Source organism: Paramormyrops kingsleyae, chromosome 1 (genome assembly GCF_048594095.1).
Source record: "Paramormyrops kingsleyae isolate MSU_618 chromosome 1, PKINGS_0.4, whole genome shotgun sequence".
NCBI classification, from domain to species: domain Eukaryota; kingdom Metazoa; phylum Chordata; class Actinopteri; order Osteoglossiformes; family Mormyridae; genus Paramormyrops; species Paramormyrops kingsleyae.
The window spans coordinates 71,927,411-71,946,719 of NC_132797.1; the positions used below are offsets into that span (position 1 = coordinate 71,927,411).

At 46.1% G+C, this 19,309-nt stretch overlaps 3 protein-coding genes across 7 annotated transcripts; 2 read left to right on the forward strand and 1 right to left on the reverse strand.

Annotated features, from left to right (window-relative positions):
* Nucleotides 1-21: 21 nt before the first annotated feature.
* Nucleotides 22-7,532, forward strand: cars2 (cysteinyl-tRNA synthetase 2, mitochondrial). Its single transcript, XM_023826681.2, has 15 exons — nucleotides 22-809; nucleotides 897-947; nucleotides 1,307-1,424; nucleotides 1,558-1,629; nucleotides 1,773-1,878; nucleotides 2,067-2,147; nucleotides 2,457-2,586; nucleotides 4,161-4,294; nucleotides 4,438-4,505; nucleotides 4,692-4,758; nucleotides 4,860-4,998; nucleotides 5,329-5,452; nucleotides 5,601-5,699; nucleotides 5,903-6,133; nucleotides 6,920-7,532. The coding sequence occupies exons 1-15, from the start codon at nucleotides 538-540 to the stop codon at nucleotides 7,028-7,030; spliced, it is 1,803 nt and encodes a 600-aa protein (XP_023682449.2). The 5' UTR covers nucleotides 22-537; the 3' UTR covers nucleotides 7,031-7,532.
* naxd (NAD(P)HX dehydratase) lies at nucleotides 5,597-13,149 on the reverse strand. 5 transcript variants are annotated; one of them, XR_002840089.2, is made up of 12 exons: nucleotides 11,721-12,868; nucleotides 11,142-11,501; nucleotides 10,597-10,744; nucleotides 10,291-10,336; nucleotides 10,122-10,210; nucleotides 9,883-9,991; nucleotides 9,619-9,669; nucleotides 9,366-9,470; nucleotides 9,059-9,179; nucleotides 8,556-8,676; nucleotides 7,774-8,310; nucleotides 5,597-5,725 (listed from the first exon to the last, which is right to left on the reverse strand). XR_002840089.2 is itself a non-coding variant. In XM_023826800.2 (11 exons), exons 1-11 carry the CDS (start codon nucleotides 12,208-12,210, stop codon nucleotides 8,160-8,162), a joined length of 1,791 nt encoding a protein of 596 aa, XP_023682568.2. In that variant the 5' UTR covers nucleotides 12,211-12,868; the 3' UTR covers nucleotides 7,642-8,159. The 5 variants fall into 5 exon arrangements, 4 of the variants coding, with proteins under 4 accessions (XP_023682568.2, XP_023682856.2, XP_023682776.2 ...); XM_023826800.2 differs by lacking the exon at nucleotides 5,597-5,725 and having other exon boundaries at nucleotides 7,642-8,310; XM_023827088.2 differs by lacking the exons at nucleotides 5,597-5,725; nucleotides 11,142-11,501; nucleotides 11,721-12,868 and adding an exon at nucleotides 13,020-13,149 and having other exon boundaries at nucleotides 7,642-8,310.
* A 332-nt stretch (nucleotides 13,150-13,481) lies between these two features.
* rab20 (RAB20, member RAS oncogene family) lies at nucleotides 13,482-18,947 on the forward strand. Its single transcript, XM_023829012.2, has 2 exons — nucleotides 13,482-14,722; nucleotides 17,884-18,947. The coding sequence occupies exons 1-2, from the start codon at nucleotides 14,458-14,460 to the stop codon at nucleotides 18,420-18,422; spliced, it is 804 nt and encodes a 267-aa protein (XP_023684780.1). The 5' UTR covers nucleotides 13,482-14,457; the 3' UTR covers nucleotides 18,423-18,947.
* The last annotated feature ends 362 nt before the right edge of the window (nucleotides 18,948-19,309 follow it).

Here is a 19,309-nt window from a genome sequence, read left to right on the forward strand (position 1 = left end):
CAGCTATCTGCGCATGCGCAGATCCGCCCCCCTGACCACTTTAGTTTGAAACGCAGAGGTAACGTTACTGCGGCCATCTGCGCATGCGTTTCGCAGGGATTTTTTTTCTTCTATGTCCATTTTATTCGGTTGGTGATGTTGCAAGAAGATTTTTATCGTGTTAGTGGGGTAAACAGATTACAAAATCCAGGTGGTGTGAAAGCCCTGAGCCACCAAGACTTTTAGACGGCAGAGTCTGTCTTTTCGCTTCCAGTATCCGGTGAGATGACAGGCTGTTCATCGGCCATTTTAAAACTGTACACCGGGCAGAGAGACCCTGACCCCGTTCCGCCTCTGCTAACCGCCCGTCGTGTGCAGAGAACACCACTGGGATCCTTGTCTGACTGACCGGTGCTTTCGGAAACATTTATCTGAGTTTCAGGGTTGTACATATATGGCCAGGAGGAGACACAAGTACACACAGGTGTTTTGTGTAGATTAACGTTAATTTTTAATTACTGGTTTATTTTCATTCTGCTTACCACACACAAATCCACAATGTACTGCGTGAAATTACGGGTGTTGAGAAACTTAACGAAATACCTGAGATTCTCACACTGTGCAAGAATGCGGCTAAGAGACGGTAAAAATCCGGAGGCATCATTCAGATCCGCCAAACTCGTGCACAGCGCGTCTGTACACCCGTGCTGCTCCGGGGCAGACAGGAGCTGGACGAAGCCCACTGGGCACGACACCGGCCTGAAGACCTTCAACAGTCTGACGAAAAGGAAGGAGCCGCTGGTCCTTGCGAAGGACGGAGTCGCTTCTTGGTAATGAGAATGTCTTTGAGCGTTCACGTGTGTGGAGGACACCTCGCCAAGGGCTGGTAACCAACACGGTCTTGTGTCCTGTTAAAGGTACAGCTGTGGACCGACAGTCTATGATGATGCTCACCTGGGCCACGCTTGGTAAGACGTTTTCCTTATCAAACTGCAGTTTAGGGAGGCATTTCAGCTAAAAGATGGGTGGTAGACGGTGGCTCACATAAAAGTAACCCCACACGACAATTTCTCTTCATTTTTATGTGTGGCACGCTGTGTAAGGATGGATTCAGAGTCCCAGCAGAATGAAAATTCCAGCTGTCAATCTGCTGACCCCGTTTGAATGTCACTGCATGAATAAACCGAAATTTAAGCCCTTAAAAGAGTCTGTCAGGCAAATAACATACTATTTTTTGAAAAACTACAATTCTGTATTTCTAAGTTAATATTATTACTAACTGATTATCACTTTTTATGGATGAACCTCTTTTCTTTTTACTTTTCAGCTCTTATGTTCGTTTTGACATCCTGCAGAGAATTTTGTCCCGGATTTTTGACATAAATGTAATCCATGTCATGGTCATAACCGACATCGATGATAAAATCATTAAAAGGGCTCTAGAGGTAAATTGATGTTATGTTTTGTTTTTACTTATGAGCTTGAATTGGATAAATGATTGGAAGATGAACACTATAAGGCTGACCCACTGTTTAATAAACCATACTTTTTTGTGTGTCTGGTGACCATATTTTTCAGGGTAAGGTTTCTCCAACTGTATTGGCTAGAACGTATGAAGAAGAGTTTAAGACTGACATGTTGGCTTTAAAGGTGAGTTTCACACACAAGAATTTGCAGATATTCCAACAGCTGGAATCATAACATGATTAAATTATTGTGTTTTTTTTTTTTGTATAATTGGAAAATGGCCATACGTGTTCAAAGAGTGTTGTTCGTGGTTTCTGTCCTATTAGGTGCAGCCGCCCACGGTTTACATGAGGGTCACAGAGAACATACCTCAGATTATCGCGTTCATACAGCAAATCGTGAACAACGGCCATGCTTATGTCACCAGTGAAGGTGAATTTAACATGTATTGCATTTCAGTTGTATACCTTTTGTAAATATGATGCTCAAACCCAGCTTATGGGGTTACACATGGCCTGAAGCAACTACTGTTGCCAATCAGTGAACTTTTGGTAGTACTGAGGTCATGATAATTGCCGGATGCAGAGGGTGCCCTGATTGACTGATTTATTTTAACACAGGGAATGTGTATTTTGACATCAGGTCCATCGGGAGTCGGTACGGGAAGCTTGTTGGTCTTGCAGAAGATGCTTGTGAACCAGGTATGCCTGTCTGTCTTTGTCTCTGAACCCTGTCAGTCACAACTCAAGAATGCTGATTCCACAAAGTGTGTCTCCTTGCTGCTGGAGCTTAAATAAGCTTAAATACGTCCTCGTCCATTGCAGCAGAAGGCTGTCATTTGCTGTGGTTTATTCTTTTTAATATCAAACATAAGTCACTTTTTATTGGAGATTTACTATTATTTAAGACTAGTGTGTTCATTTTAAAGAGTCATCTTCAGAGTACAATCAGAGCTTGTGTTTCACTGTCCTTAAACATTTCAAAGAGTGACAGGTGGCTCTGTTCACCAGGAGATGGGGACAAGCGTGACACCAGGGACTTTGCCTTGTGGAAGTCCTCTAAGCCCCAGGAGCCGGCCTGGAACTCCCCCTGGGGGCAGGGTAGACCTGGCTGGCACATTGAATGTTCCACCATTGCCAGGTCAGGGTCCTCCTCACACAGCTGCTCTTGCGATCCACACACAAAAGGAATGTCTTTTTAAAAAAAAATTCCCTTGCCTCAGATTCACCCATCCATCTTCCAACCACGTCTTCTATGAATGCTTTTGCGGTCTGAGTTACGGGAAGGAGCCTATCCCAGGCTCAGAGGCTGGAGGCACACCCTTAACCCTCAATGGGTCCTTGTCAGAAAGTTACGTTCCAGGTCCTTGGGGTTCAAGTTGCACCCCTATCCAATGGCATATATAATTCAATGGTACCAAGCTCAAATTCAATTAACTAAAGTTAAGATACATTTATTAGTTAACTGCATGATGCTTGCACAGCTTACGCAGTGAGATAGTGCAGTTAAAGGGGTTGCGGCAGTGGGGGGGGGGGGGGGGGGTGGGGCAGCAGAGGGGACTGGTCATATAATGCACATTCCGACTGTATCCTCTTGCAGAATGTGTCGAAGAGCTTCAGCTGTGGAATACCTAGCCATGGTGTTATATCTTTTCTAACAGTTGAAATGTAAACAAAACAAAATGGCTGACTTTTTTTAATATCCGAAAATGTTCTAGAATATAATAACATAAAAAATTATAGTAGCAATTATCACTAATTAACTGAATTTGTCGATCATATCAATGTCATAAATTAACCCTAAAAAGGGTTATGTAATAGCAACTGGACTTTGTTTTTCATAGAAGACGTTTTGCACTCCATCCAGAGTGCTTTCTCAATTCTGACTGACTGGCATAGCAGGTTGATGAACCCTGTGGAATCCTCAAGTTGTTAGCACTAGATGGTCACCTGTGGGTTGTTGTTGTTCCTCCTGGCTTTCATGTGTTTCACTGATACCACCTGAGGCCGAGCGTGAACGACTTTGGAAGCGTCTTGGCAAAGTTGAAAGAACTGCATTGTAGGTGGACCGGGAGGACAACTGCTTCAAATGAACGACCGTCGTTGAACAGAGGAGGTGGTATCAGTGAAACACATGAAAGCCAGGGGGAACAACAACAACCCACAGGTGACCATCTAGTGCTAACGACTTGAGGATTCTACAGGGTTCATCAACCTGCTATGCCAACCAGTCAGTCAGAATTGAGAAAGCACTCTGGATGGAGTGCAACACTTCTTCTATGAAAAACAAAGTCCAGTTGCTATTGCATAACCCTTTTTTAGGATAACCATGACCTGGATAACTGAGAATCTCCACAGACATCTGTCATAAATTAAGTTTTTTTTGGGGTGCATTTTGCACCCCCGAAGAAAGTATGCCAGCGATAATTGACGTCAACACTTTTTCTATCATTTTCTGCATGACCGTATGTAAAACTGGTGCACTTACAATGTCCTAGAGGATAACTGCTGTAATTTTAATAACAACATGGTAGTAGCCATAGAAATGGGCAGGTGGTGCAGAACGCACCCCAAGGAACCATTGAGGGTTAATGGGATGCCAGTACGTTATAGGGAACAGACAGTCAGGGATCCGCAAACAGAGTCTTTCCATTCTGAATGAGGTCGGGTGGCTCTGTAGAAGCCTGAGCCTGTCCACTGTCCCTGGACCTGCAGCTCGGTGTTTGGAAGCCATCTGGACATCCACTCTGGGGGCATCGACCTGGCATTCCCACACCACGAAAATGAGATTGCCCAGTGTGAGGCCTACCACCAGTGTGGGCAGTGGGGCAACTACTTCTTGCATTCTGGTAGGCTGCTTACGGAATGTGATTATTACAAATTTCCACATGGTTCTGAAAGATATGGTTAATGATAATAGGTCATTTCAAGCAATCCAGTGGTTTGTAAATGTTTGTTAGATTTTTATTAATAAAGGACATTCCCCCTCCAGGACATCTACATCTAAAAGGAAGCCCAGAGAAGATGTCAAAGTCACTGAAAAACTACATTACAATAAAGGTAGTGTCCAGTCTTGCTCATACATGTCAACTTAGCCTCAGTGAAATCTGTGAGATGAGTGATAAACTTGCTGAAACAATTAGCAAAAAATGGGTGGTGGTAGGGGGGGGATGATGAAATTACAAAAGTACTAAAATTGCCAAAATGACTGAAGTTTAAATTGCCATCCTGTGGGCCTCGTTACAGGATTTTCTGCAGTCCTACTCTGCCAGTGAATTCCGCATGTTTTGCCTGCTGAGCCGCTATAGATCAGGTGCGCTCCCCTCATGTTGCTCTGTATCTGGCAGTATTTAAAGTGGAGGGAGGGGGGCCGAATTCAAGCCCTCTGTCCTCATGCTTTGTTAACATTGTCAGCCATCGACTACAGCGATGCCAGCATGGTGGAAGCCAGGAGCTTGCTGTCCTCCATCTCGGCTTTCTACCATGATGCTGAGGCCTACATCAAAGGGCAGCTCCTGAGCCAGGCTGTGGATGAGGGGATGTTGTGGCAGAGGTAGCCCCCGCACCCTAAAGTCCACAATTTTTACTCACCAGGATTACCCTGCTTCTGTGCTATAAATTAGTAATGGCTAATGAAACTTCATGAACTATTTGCTGTATTTTCTGACCCCACTGCGCTCTGTTCATAAAAGCACTCAAAGCATGCCTCAAAGCATGCCTCAAAGCAGAGCAAGAGCACCATCTAGTGGGCGTAAAAAATACAGCATATGGTTCAACGAAGCTTCGCTACTATAAATCACACTCCAGACACATGGCTGTAACCAGTCCAGCACTCGTGAGGCACCAAAGTGTCTGTTTTACTAACCGGTTCTGGATGTTCCAGGTTAGCCGACACCAAGACTAGCATCCAGACAGCCCTTGCAGATGACTTTGACACCCCACAGGCCATCGGTGCTGTGATGAACCTTGTTTACCAAGGAAACGGTCAACTCCAGGTTGTCACCAAGGTAATCCAGTGAGCAGTCCTATCCAGTGATGGCAAATGTTCAAACTGGTGTGCACATGTGATACTGTGTGGTGTGACTTACTGTGCAGTGTCTCTGTAAGTCATATGCTCCAGTTTAACCATTTAACCATGGCTGTCTTTCCCACCAGACCGATGGCTCACCCAGAAGCCCAGCTGTGTTTGGCGCGATCATCTCATACATTAAGGACTTCCTAGATGTCGTGGGCATAGATCCAGTGGAAAGAAAGGTTTGGCACCAGTTTCTGATGTGAATCTAAGTAGCAGGAAACATTTCTTAGGCATGCTTAGAATTTTCAGGCATAATTACAAGTATATTAAAAAGCCACAGATTGTATGTTGGAGATCAGATGAAATGATGGTATGTAACAGCATAGGTTGAGAAAAGACCATTCTGGACAACATGGGGTTCTGAGGTGGCCCTGTGCCATAGGTTGGCCTCACGGCAGAATCTTCCGGAACCCTGGAGAACGTGGTGGAGCAGCTGGTCAGGTTCCGCAGCGAGGTGCGGCACTTCGCCCTGTCTACAGAGGACGACAAGACCTGCGCCTCCCCAGCTGGGTTCCACCCTGGCCGAAAGAGGCCCAGACCAGACAGGGAGCCCTTGCTGAAGGCCTGTGACACCCTGCGGAAAGACTTGGCCCCTCTTGGGGTGTCCATAAAGGTGAGCCTCAGCCAGCAGAGATGGGACCAGTGCTTGTGCCTTTGCTACCCCAATATGGTAAGGATAGTGACATCATTGGTTAAAGTGATCACAGTGAGCCTGGAAGGGGGCAGATGTGGCTCAGTGGGCTAAGCCTCTGCGCCTGTGATCGGAAGGTCGTCGGTTCCAGCCTGGTCTCGGCACATCTGCGGGTCCGTCGGCGAGGCCCTTGAGCTGCTATGGGTGACTGCCCTTCGTGGCCAGTTTGCGCTCACCCTCAGAGAGCAAATTGGGGGAGGCGTAAATAGAATTTCCCCATGGGGATCAATAATGTATCGAGTATTATCATTGTTGTTGCTCATATAAAATTTTGGTGTTATTAATACATTCTGCTTGTGGTTGGCATGTTTGGTTCATACTCCTTCAGCACAATTTGCTAATTCTGTCCCCTCTGCTGTCAGCCTGATTACCTCTAATCCTGGATTGACCCTAAAAGCATGAGTCCTAATGGCAGGTCTGGTCTGGGTCCCTAAAAACAGACACTCCATCCATCCCTTTGAGACTGTGCTGAGGACCAGCAGTCAGGGCTTAATATGCTATTACCATCACGCATCTTAAAATGAAATGCACAGTTTAGAAGAGCTTTTACACAAAGTTAAACCCAGACTACACCTGTTATTTAGTGACCAAGTATATACTTTGGCTGATGAGAGGAATTGCTGTTGTACCTTTGAACATAATTCTTGAACTGCTCGAGTAATAGGAATGAGAGTCACCCTGAGACACGTTTGTCTGCTGCTGTTTCAGGACAGAGGCTCACATTCCACCTGGGAGATCACCAGGCCACAACTCAATCGGACAGAGGAGCAGGAGGGAGAGCTGGCAGGGGGTGGAGCTAACAGTTTAGCACAGAAGTGATTGGACACTGTATAGCTTGCTATACATGAGGGAGCTCTCCACATTGGGGAATGTCCCTCCCTGGCTTTCATGGCCCATTCTTCTGTAGATGCCTATGTCATCGCATAGAAGGGAATGCAATTGGGAGACCTGTGTGGTATGTAAAATCATGTTCTAAATGGAACCAACAGCAGTGTGGACGTTTTATAAATATGAGCTCCAATTTTGATCTTTCCAGAAGTCTGGTACAAGACTAACAGGCAGTTCCTGAATTATTTAAATTGTTCACTGGTTGACGGGACTTTTACCAATGCAAAAACTCAGCAGTAGCACAGAGATATTAAAGCAGTAAATGTTTAAATTCTGTTGTGAACAGGTTCAGGTTTTACTGTCAGTCATCTTGGCAAATGCTGAATGTACCGTACAGCTTAAAATGTTAAGTTGCTTTGTTTGATCAAGTTCTGCTGCTGCTGCCTATATTTTAACAGTGACCTTTAAAATAAACTTTCTGCTTCACCACGTTCTCCAGGGTTCCGGAAGATTCACATGTTGGCTTTTCTGACTTGAACAAGTTCTACCCTCCAGTAAGAATTTTTGTAGAATAACCTAGATTTTAATTAAGATGCAGAAAATCATACAAGCCTTTTAATCTTTTTAGACTAAGGGTTGACAAACTGGTAGAATTACAGTGTGAGCTACATTCTCTTACCATCCAAAGGACAACTGCAAAGGTTGGGTGATAAAGGTCAACCTCGGGTACTTACCCAGAATACCACAGGTTATGTGTCACCTGCTCTATTCCTGTGTGTCCATGTAGTACAGGAGTTTGCCACAGCTGCTTCTTGTCATTTAGGTAAGTAGGTCTGAATCCACTCTGCATTTAATGGATAGTGTAATGAGATGCTGGTCGTTTTGGTCTATAAATCATGAGGCACTTAATCAGAAAACCTCTCTCTGGGGTACAGGGTAATATGGCTTCTTTGTTTGCTGTAGTTCCTGTGTGACGTCTGTGAAACCAGGTTATTTCAAGGTCATTTCGGCCTGGTTATGGTACCTTTGCAGTTCTCCTCCAAGTGATTTTATTAAGATATTCACAAAGTCCACAAGCAGAGGGGTCACTGCCTTGGAGGTGCTTCCACCGGTTATGACCTCAGCTCTCAAAGAGCTTCCGGAAGGCGCTCCCGATCTCCGGCAGCATGTCCGACGTGGTCATGGAGCGGCCGTGCTTGTGGAACGCCTGCCGGTTGCACTGCCTGGTCAGGGTGCAGGCCCCAAAGGCGGCCACCATTGCTGGGCTTGTGCTGGGTTGGCAGGGAGGGACAGTCAACACACTCTATCACTATTCCTAAGAATGAGGGGGTCTCCCCTGGTAAGCAACGGTTAACCCACAGATTTTACTATCTGAGGAAGGATCACTAATGAATGATTACAAGTTGAGGTTATGGGATGGACATCCCTGTGCCCCCCCCCCCCCCCCGTTTAAATCAGCCACTATGTTGGATTTGTCTCGAACCCTAAACCCAGGACTGTGCTCATAAGCATTTACCCCTTGGTGGCTTCTGCTGTCGATGAGTAGGCCCAGTGTGCCATGACCCCCAGGGAGCCAGAGAGAAGGTCACCCTGTCCACCGCAGCGCCGACTGCTGCCTTCCTGACTGCACACCATCACTGTGGAGACGGCGAGAGGTCATTGGGTATTCATAAAGTGGAATTGTGGGTAAAATGCCCCTTTTTTTTTGCCAATTTAGGGTGTTTCTCAATATGCGTACTTGACTGCACTTGTGTTCTCGCGTACCCGGTCTACGTCATCTTACATTGCCGAAGACCAGTTCCAATACTAAGAACAGAAGTACAGACAACGCTAAAAATCATCGGAAATCAAGGACACATCTGTTGTATCCTCGCCAAATGACACCAATCCCAAGATTCACTGCACCCCAAGTTCATTCTTTGGAGGCAAGTTAGTAAGACCGGTCTTGCCAAGACCACAAGTACTATCTTTGCGTTCTTGGAATTGACAAACAACCTTAATCTGGGTAGAGGTGCCCACCACTGTTCCCATTGGTGATGATGTCCTCCTCTCCTTTAAGCACCACCGTCAGGTTCCCCATGGCTACACTGAGCTGGAGAGCAGACCTCTGGATGTCACTGCTGTCCAGTGGCTCGTGGTGCTGTAGCAGAAAGGGAGAGGGGAACGTGTCTCATGCCTCCCCAGTACAGTAAGGACACCCGGGCAGTATTTACACCGAGCAGTGTTACAAGCACAGGCTCTGACCAGTGGACTGGATACTTCACATGCCATGGCGCTAAATGTTCTGCCAAAAAATGAATTTGCTGGGCATTCCCAGGTGTCTCACCGTTGCTTCATAGAGTCGCCTGAACTCCATGAAATTGGGCGTGAGGATGGCTTTTGGGTAGCCATGAATGATGGCTGGTTGTTGGGCAACAAGCCAAAGTCCATCCTAAAAGGAATTGAGAGAAAAAGAAACTGCGCTGTGTGTGCATATATATTTTTTAATATATATCACACACACACACATTTTTATATGATATATTTTTTTAATGTCTGTGTGTGGTGTGTGTGCATATTATATAAAAGGGTGTACTTACTGCATCTATAACAACAGGAATGCCTCTTGCTTTTGATTTCTCTATAATATCCTGAATAGAATAGAGAATAGAGAAAGAAAAGATTTTCTGAAATGAGCCCTTGAAATTCAGCTTCAGCGACAGTCTGAATGGTCACCCCTGCTGCTTTCATGCTGATGTTCAGGTGAAGAGCATTTAAACGTTACTGTCAGTCACATATTTCATATCTCTGCCAGCAGAAGTGGCATCCAGAAGAGACCATGTGTGTGACACCATTCTACTCACCTTGGCATTCTTAAGGAGCTTATCGTCCCTGCCCAAACCAGGTCCGACGACCACGCTGTGTAGTCTCGGCAGCCATTTCTCCACCTCCTCCACCGCATCAGGGCCGTCTCTGTGGTCATTTGGTTCACGGGGGCAGGAATTTGAAGTGCTTAGTGCGCGCAAAGCTATGAAAACAGGTTTGCGTACGACAGAAACAAGCTTGGAGAGGTGCTATGGCATGGTGCCATTCGCAGACTTACAGAACTGGATGCACAATCAGCTCGGGACTGTAGGACTTGATCACAGTGGCAGCATCTTTGGTGCAAAACACATGAGACAGGTCCGCCCCCTGAAGACAGGAAATGTGCCGATGGGATACACTGTTGCTCCAGCAGGGCACAGGAAGAGTCGCCGATTTTACACACTTACCACTTTCAATGCAGAGATCGCTGCAAAGTACGGAGCCCCTGTATACCTGTCGCAATGGGTGATACGTCACAATCTCAGGATTTGCTTTGGCTGTTTCTAAAAGACTGATTTTAACTCTTACATTATTATTAACACTAGTAACACTGTCTCTCCTGCTCAAACCAGAGGTACATTCCCATTTTTGGCTGTTTCCAGGTAACAGATCTGTAATTATTTGGATGACTGACTAATAGACATAATGTATGTGGCAGGGGAGGGTCTGAGCTCGGAGGCACAGGACAGCAGCTCTGGGGAAAGCTCACGTACTCCTGACATCCTCCGACGATGCCGATTCGCCCGTCTTGGCCCTTGTGCTTCCTAGGCATCAGTGGGGGAATGATGCTCTTCACAAGAGGCAGGATGCTGTCCATGTTCCTCTGCGCGGTGCCCCCCACGGAGAACGAACGCTCGATAACTGGAGGAGGAACAAAGGCGAGGGTTGGCATCAGCTCACGTGGCATCCCTGTTACCTGAACACACCAGGATAGATCTGATATCAGATGGACGTACAATAAAGACGCTTCGCAAGGCTTGATCTGCGCATGTCACACAATGGTTGGCACTTGAATAGACTAACTGAAGAGAAACGACAGTGAAGTCAAACAACAAGGAACTCAAACGCCAGGTAATAAGCCCTAATCTCACAAGCCGACCCGTAAACGCATTGTGTTTTGGTGGAGATGCAGATCTACATTCAGCAGGATTGACACAAGGCAGAAATGGGCCATCGAGTTGGACTGAGTGCGATTTCCAGAGCGACTCCTGATACTCTTCCATGGCCACTCTCCCTGCCAATCTGAGGTGGGGGGTACCTAGCGGACGGGCTGGAACGGCCCCTCGGTTTCCGCAAGGCTGCTGGTCAGCGTGATGCTGGGGGCAGGCCTGCGGCGTGGGGGCGGGGGTGGGCGTGACCATCCCGCTGAACATCTGGCCCAACATCTGGAGCATGTGCAGCTCGCGCGCGTGTTCTGCTTCCCGGCGCCGCTCCTCCAGCTGCTGCCGCTGCTCCTCCTGCTTGTGGAAGTTCTCCTCGGCCTCCACGCTGTGCTCCAGAAAGCGCTCCAGGAGTTTGTCCAGAGGCAGGCTGGCGTAGCACTTCCGGGACTTCCTGGGCCGGCTGGAGGACGGGCTGCCCATGGAGGCCTGGGCACCAGGCTGCCTTACTGACGCGCCTGCAGAGGCAACAGGGTGAAGGCAACACAAACGCCAGGCTTACACACGGTTACCATGGAAACAGCCAAACTCTCACAACATTCGGGAGTCATCCCTGTAACTTGGTAAGCTGGTTTGCTATCATTACATAATTGGAACACAGTATCTGTATAGTAAAGCATCACTGACTGCAGTCAAAATATGAACAACAGGGGCAAGTAAAGGACCATGAAACTTACCGCTGTTCACTGTCACTGGGATGGGGAATATTGGGTATTCCACCTTCACAGTGGGCTGAGTGTAGGAGGATTCTCCTGCATGCTCCACCAAGGTCTCCTGTGCAGGCTCTGCGCCATCTCCCTCCTCCTCCATACCGTCTAGGGGCTCGTCTCCTGTGGCCACGCCATCCTGCGTCTCCATTTGAGGTCGGCTACTCAAAATCCTCTCCATCTCCTCGTAAAACTTGCAGATCTTGTGGCAGTGGCCGTTCCTTCTAGTGCCCTCCTTGGCTTGGTAGTACTGCCTCTTGAGGCTCTTTACGCGAATGCGGCACTGCTCTGGGGTCCGGTCGTAGCCCATCTCCCCCAGCCGGCCGGCCACGTCGCGGTAAACGTGACTGTTGCGGAAGTTTCCGTCCAGCGCCATCTGCACGTCCTGCTCACCCCAGATGTTCAGCAAAGCTCTGGTCTCCACGTCGGACCACAAAAAGCCCCGTGTGTTCGCCAGCATGTTGCAGCAGAAATGCGGTCAGCTAGGGGCGAAAGCGGATTACCAGCCCGAGGACGCGCTGGACGCAGTCCCCGCTCCTACATACCGGCACCCACCGGCCTTCTCCAAATCGCCCCGGGCGCAGCGGGATTCGTCAAACGGAGCAGTTCGCTTTGTCACCGACATTCACACGGCAGAAAAAAGAGATTACACCAAATTCAGCCAAGCCGAGGATTAAAGCACCGCTCAGCGGAGCATCAGATCTGTCCACAGCAGACTCAGGGAGACGCGCGTAATCGTCACCGAGACCAGTGTGCGCGTCACCGTCACAAGGCTGCGCGTCACCGAGATATGCGTGCTTCATCATGGGGATCAGTGTGCTCTCCGTACTCGCCACAGTGGACACTTGGAATCAGTAATACTGAGGGCAGATTTATTTTCAGTTGCATAATAACTGGGTGAAAATCACTGTCTTGTATCTAACGATACATCAACACAACCAAGTAACTGGCGAGTTAAAGACAATGTGCACGTTTAAGTGCACAGTGCTTCTGTATGTGACCGCAAGCAATACTATCGGGTAGTCTGTGCGCCTGACGTTCAAGCAGGGGACACATCGTAGTGTTAGTGAACTCTGTGACAACAGTCTGACAGGCAACCTTAAACAAACGAGCCGTGAAACAAAGCGATGGAGGTTTTCTGTTACCTTTACCTTCGTTATAAAAGAGAAATATCGAAAGCAGGACTGCCAGGATGCATACGGCCGCAGCGCCCGCTCCTAACTGCATTCTGCCACGCATAAGCACAGGTATCAATCGGGCAGCTCTTACCTAGAGGGAAGCAACGGCTTATTTCTGACAGGAGACCGCGGGAAAAGCTAATCTTATTCATTAGCCGAATCCTGCGAGGCTCCAGTCGACCAGGAAATGAATGGTCGTTGCGTAAACTGTGTTTAATCCATCTATCCAATCACAGTCTGTCAATAGGGGTCAAAGGTCGTCTCCTTTTACATGATTCGTCCAAAATATCTGTATGCCGCCGTCACACTTGCAGCTGTCTGTGTTAGTGACCGGCAGTAAAACTTTTTTTTTTATTTGGTCAAATTAAGTTTAAGTTGTATTTAGTATGAACCGAGTTACAGTTAAAAGAATTTTAGAGGATACCAGTTCTTAGAGTTAGTGTTGGGATTCCTGCAAGCGATAAAACATCTTATTGCGCATAGTTCTCGTGGCACATGACTTTCTCGATCTCCAGTAAAGTTATATTTAAGTTATATTTTTTATGTATTTTTGGCCAGTAATTCTAACGTATATTGTTAATAGCACTGTCGTCTCGATCATGCATGATCGTGGACGTACATCAAACAATTAAGGTTGTGGAATCAGCAAGTTTCAGTTCGTCGAAATTTTAGTACGTATAGTTTTATTTCAGTGGATTAATTGGCCCATAAACAACCCAGAGTAGAACCAACGAAATGCTACTCTTTCTCGTCTCTAGAAACTGGTCTCATTCTCATAACAATGTGTGTGCTATGTAACCGTGATAACGGCAGAATACATACTTGGAAAAATATTACAACTACTTATTGCATCAGAATCATTTTTAAAGAAACATCTTCAGCTTCGTCTTTTAAAATTTAACACTGGGTTGCCATCACCATGTAGGCTACCTTAAGAGCATTTAAAAATGTTCTGAAAACCCATATTGGAAATTACCACGAATCGTTAGTTCATGAACGCACTATAACATAGAACATGCATGGGTCTATTTATAACCTGATTACTTTCAGTTCTTTTTTTAATTTCTGTGTTATCTGAAGCTGAATCGCACCCACCAATAGGGTACATGCTGCCCACATTTCTGTGCTTTACTTCGTGGCGAAATCATCTCTCGTATCCCAAAAGTGGCGTCACATTACTTTGATTTCATTAAAAAGGTCACACTGTTGCATTTCACCCATTTCCTGGCTTCCTGTTTCGTCATCGCCAAAGGAGTTTACTCCCAAATGCTTGAAGAGCTGATCGCAATATGCATGACCGCTGAGACGCTATATAATATAAGACGGGGAGCCGTAGGGAGACAAGGCAGGGGGTCGGGCGGAGAAGAGGGAACGTATCGATAGGACGAGGCAGGTCGGCACGGCCACTAATCCCGACTCCGTGTCTGTTAACTAGTTCAGGGAAAATCATCTACCATGTTTCAGAGCCTAGCCGAGCTTTGAAACACATTTTGGTTAAAGTTACTAAAACAGGCCCTTTCCGTATTTTAATGAAAGTAAAGTACACCATAGACAGAGCAACTTCGTCCCCGGTAAGGCTGAAAAGGCGGCGTTCGCGGAGTACCATGCCGGACTATGCCAAGATGAAGAAACCCGACGTTAAGCTGGTGATCCTCGGTGACATGAATGTTGGAAAGACCTCTCTGCTGCACAGGTACATGGAGAGGAAGTTTAAGGACACCATCAGTACCGTTGGAGGGGCGTTTTTCCTGAAGCAGTGGGGACGCTACAACATCTCCATCTGGGACACTGCAGGTAAACTCTTTGCCACCGTCGGGCAATTAACCTAATTGCACGAGCAACCTGACACCTAAACTTACCACTAATTAACGGATTTTTCTGAAATATTTCTAAACATGTTTTCAGCGCTGACTACTTTATACCCATAAATTACAATGATAAAAAGCAAAGATTAAACCAAACGTTAAACGGAGAGCCATAATACGACGCTTAATGCGTTTTTGTAGTTCAGCAACGAGCTTTTGCATAGTGTGTAATATTCCATTTCCAGGGCTCCGAAGTCTTTAACATGGTCTACATCAGAAAAAATAGTGAGAAAATATTAAGTGTTTACGTGCATCGAGTGACTGATTTGCAGGGGGTTTAATTTAAAGGTGGGCGGGCAGCTTCGGGTCGCGTTTCACGCGTATAAGCTGCGCTCCAGGTTAATGGGAGACAAGCGCTCTCCGAATTTTTAACCAACGCTGAGGGATGAGCAGGGCTCAAGTTTTATCTTGTGTCATTTAAATTAATGCCACACTTTGCTTTAATCATTAACTTTATGCCTTGGCAGGCCTAAATCTTCTGCTTAGAAACTACTGTGTCTGTGTGCTTTTCTTTTATGCGGGGGTTTCTCTCCCCTTATCTTTCGTGATAACTTGAGTCTCATGATTTCATTATGCTGACGATACAGCTTCAAGGTGTAGTCCATGATTTTCCTTCTTGGGCCAGTTAGGAGCAGACACTTTTCTACTTTGTGCCAAACCCTTATCTGCTATACCACCTGGCCAGTTGCGCTGAAGACTAGCGCTCAGTCAGTCAGTGAGTTTAGCTACAGGTTTGAAAGCAGTATAGGCCTAAGTGGCCGTGTTAACATTTAATCGCTAGACTGAATATGTATTGCAGATACCTCTAATTCAGTTCATCCAAGTTAAAAAGAGCATTTCAGATATCCACAATGACATTCTTCCTATCCACAATTGTCATTGACGATGTAGATATCTGAATTCTTCCTAGGAGAAAGCCACGTGTGAACGGTGCTCTGTGTGATAAACCGATCCTGCTGATGGTTCCCTGAAACTGTGTCCGTCCTTTTATTCATATAAAACGGACACCTCCGTGACGACCCTGCCGGGTTGTGTGTGACTGTGAAATAGTCCTCACCGAGCAGGATAAGCTCGTTACAACGGTGCCCGCCTGATGAAGTGAACGTCTGTGGCGTTAATGGAGGTATTTGGACGGTATTGCAATACTAAATGGGTTCTGGTCGGCATGTCATGTCTGACAGGAGGCAGAATCATTTGGCAACTGTGTATGGAAATGTCCGGCGGCTTGGTGTGTTTTTTCTGGGAAATTCTGACAACCTTTTAAGTTGTACATGGGGTTATGTAGCAATAATAAAATATCCTGGACCCATGTGAGGCTGCCAGGCCTAGACTGTGAACGGAACTTAACTCTCCTGAGTCATCAGTCACGTTGTTAGTATGTGCTTAGTTTAGGTCAGAATTCACTCATATGCTATGAATATAACTTATGTTTAGCTTTTTGGTCAGTCAAAAATTTATTTATAAGGCACATTAAAAACAGGCAGTGCTGACTAAAGTGCTGTACAATCATAAAATGTGTAAAATCTTTTGCGTGTAAAAGTATATTGGTAAAAGTGTGTGTGTGTGTGTGTGTGTGTGAGAGAGCGAGAGAGAGAGCAAAGGGTGATATACCAGTAGCTTCCCCCAGTGTTGTACAATAGGCTGGATTTTATTCCCCACAAATAGACTGAGCTATAAAGCAGCATCTGAAACCATTTCTCTGTTCTCCTTTTGTAATGGGTGCTGATAACTGTTCCCTAACCACAAAAAAGAGAGGCAACCTTTTCAAAACCAATAACTACAACCTCTTTGGCTATGGAAGATGTAACGTCCTCTCGACAGCCTGGAGTTCATTTACCGGATCTGCAAAGAGTGTGGTTAACCAAGTACAGAGCATCGGCGATTTCATAGAAAATATAAAATTGTGAAATAAATGTATGTATTTACTGGTACTTAACTAAAGTAATAAACCAAATAAAATGCATTTTCTGATCTGTAAGGGGAGCGGAATCCGTTAATTTAAGCCATTTATTTGGTTAAAATCTGGTTTAAGGTGTAGTTAAGCTAATGTTACTGTAATACTCTTACTTTAATTTTGTGAATATGAACAAGATGATAATGGTGTTTTTATTTGTACTTCATCCTTTCCCAAAAACAATGAAACTTTTTCAGTCTGACAACATGCAGCCCATCCAAGCCAACTGAATTGCGCTCTAACTGGGAACTGAGATATGAACTGTTGTGGATGATGGTCACTTGGATGCTTTAGATCTAGCTTTTGATTTGTTCTGGATTTAGAAAAAAAAACCCAGAATGCTGCTTCAGTCGCAGGTTCTATCGGCCCTTGTTGGCGCTTGTTGACATTGAGTATTATCAGTCCCATGGCTGCACTGAACTAACATTGAGGGAATAGGAGTGGTTCTGGGTATGTGGGATTGTCCGCTTTAAGCCTTGTTGACCGTGTAAATTTTGAATGCTGAGTCATGTAGCTAAACACAAGCGTGATGCTGCATGAGGGGTTTTTTTTTTAGAGGAAGGCAGCCTTTAAATGTTTCCTGTTTTCATGTATAACTTCACAGTTTGAAGTGTTGATGGGATTGACGTTATTGGGTTTCTGGTCGTAACTGCTATACTGCTTGCTTTCTTTTGACATAAAGCCTTTTGAGAAACCATTTTTTCCCATTCTGGCAGTGCTTCTCACATCCTTTTTATTTGTTTGAGCATAAATATATATTTCTAATGGCAATGCCCTTCCCAGGTGGAAAAGTAGTAATGAATATTAAACTTTTCCCTGTGAATGCTGTTCTTCTGTAAAAAAAATTTGGGATAGACGATAAAAATGTCTGGAACAGAGTTTGGCCACACAGCAAACGCCTTCAGACAGACAATGGCACCTTATGTACTGTGGTGAAGACCAAGACTTCTGCATGTTTTCCAGACAATGTTTTCTTCTGTTCAGCTCCGGCGAATGAATTCTCGCCGTCCCCCCTCTGTGTTCGTTTTCACGACCGCCCCCTCGCAATGGCGTGTTTGAGTGAGGCCTACATGTCTAACTGGCTTGTGTGTGTGTTTCTCTCTCTCTCTCTCTCTCTCTCTCTCTGCGTGGTTCAGGTCGGGAACAGTTCCACGGGTTGGGATCCATGTATTGTCGAGGTGCGTCTGCCATTCTCCTCACCTACGACGTCACCAGCTGGCAGAGCCTGGCCGAGCTGGAGGACCGCTTCCTGTCCCTGACCGACACCGCCAGCGACGACTGCATCTTCGCCGTCGTGGGCAACAAGGCCGACCTCACCGACGCCATGGCCGTCGAGCAGGAGGGGGAGCAGGAGGAGAGCTGTCCGGCCAGCGTGTGTCCCACCCCTCCAGCCTCCCCCAGCGCGCACAAGCAGGTGCACCGAGAGGACGCCATGGCGCTCTACCGCCGCATCCTCAGGTACAAGATGCTGGACGAACGCACTAGCTTACCGGCCGAGAGCATGTGCTTTGAGACCAGCGCCAAAACGGGCTACAACGTGGACCAGCTGTTTGAGACACTGTTCGACCTGGTGCTGCCTTCCATAATGAAGAAGAGGGACGATGAGAAGATCTCCACCGTCGACCTGGAACAGTCGGCGGACGTGGCCAAAGCCAAAAGCCATTGCTGCTCCTGACCTCTCCTCCCAGCACAGACTAGCACACCTCTTAGTGCCCAGCGAAGACGTCAGCGGTGCCCCTAATACATTCCCCATCGCTTGTGCTTTAACTGTGATTTACCTTTTCCCCTCACGCATGCAATACACACCCAACAGCAGAGGGGACAAAGTACATAAAAGCTGATGGCGTCTCTGTTTGGATTGTCATTCCTGAAGACGCACATGCGGTGATCATTTTGTGGGTTCTCTGCTCATGGTTCCATGAGCGAGTCATGGATAACGGAGGTGGCTTTGTTTTCCTCCTTCGTTCCATTAAATCACTGAATGTATGTGCTTTCACCATGGTGTCTAACCAAAATCACTAGCAGTTCTGTTTTTAGGAATTTTATTAGAGAATCCCAACTGTGACATCAACAGGCTTTTTTTTTTTTATTTTATTTTTTATTGGATGCATTTAAATTGTACCTAATCGCCCTATAAATGTGACTATTTAAGATGTAAATTTTAAAACTTTCATTGTAAATTAAAGAACTATAATCTGGCTATTGGCTCTTCTGTGTCTCATTGGACTTGGAGAGAGGGGGCTTTGTGATTTTTGCCAGCTGTGTTTCACTTCCTGTGCTAATCTTCACTTGGTTACCAGCAGCACTGCTTCTGTGGCTCAGTGTGTGTTCCAAACCACTGTGGTCTGGCAGAATTTCTGCATCTGTCCAATGACAAGAGTTCATTAGGGGCGGTCCTTCCCTGCACTGTGAGCTGTGATTGGCTGTTCACATCCTCATGTATCATACAAAGGGAAGTAATACTGCGTTGCATCTTGAGTGCAGAAACACAAGTTTGTCAGAATGACTTGGATGAACTAACCCCTTTTATTAAACTAAAACATACTGATACATGAGTGTATA

Bases quoted from the DNA above. Each gene is read 5' to 3' on its own strand.
- rab20 (XM_023829012.2), top strand. From the start codon at position 14,458: ATGAAAGTAAAGTACACCATAGACAGAGCAACTTCGTCCCCGGTAAGG. The intron at 14,723-17,883 runs GTAAACTCTTTG...TGCGTGGTTCAG, and splicing joins CTCCATCTGGGACACTGCAG to GTCGGGAACAGTTCCACGGG.
- naxd (XM_023826800.2), bottom strand. From the start codon at position 12,210: ATGCTGGCGAACACACGGGGCTTTTTGTGGTCCGACGTGGAGACCAGA. The intron at 10,337-10,596 runs GTACGTGAGCTT...CCATTGCGACAG, and splicing joins ATCGTCGGAGGATGTCAGGA to GTATACAGGGGCTCCGTACT. The intron at 9,992-10,121 runs GTAAGTCTGCGA...AAATGACCACAG, and splicing joins CTGATTGTGCATCCAGTTCT to AGACGGCCCTGATGCGGTGG.
- cars2 (XM_023826681.2), top strand. From the start codon at position 538: ATGTACTGCGTGAAATTACGGGTGTTGAGAAACTTAACGAAATACCTG. The intron at 4,295-4,437 runs GTAGGCTGCTTA...TTCCCCCTCCAG, and splicing joins CAACTACTTCTTGCATTCTG to GACATCTACATCTAAAAGGA. The intron at 5,700-5,902 runs GTTTGGCACCAG...CCTGTGCCATAG, and splicing joins TAGATCCAGTGGAAAGAAAG to GTTGGCCTCACGGCAGAATC.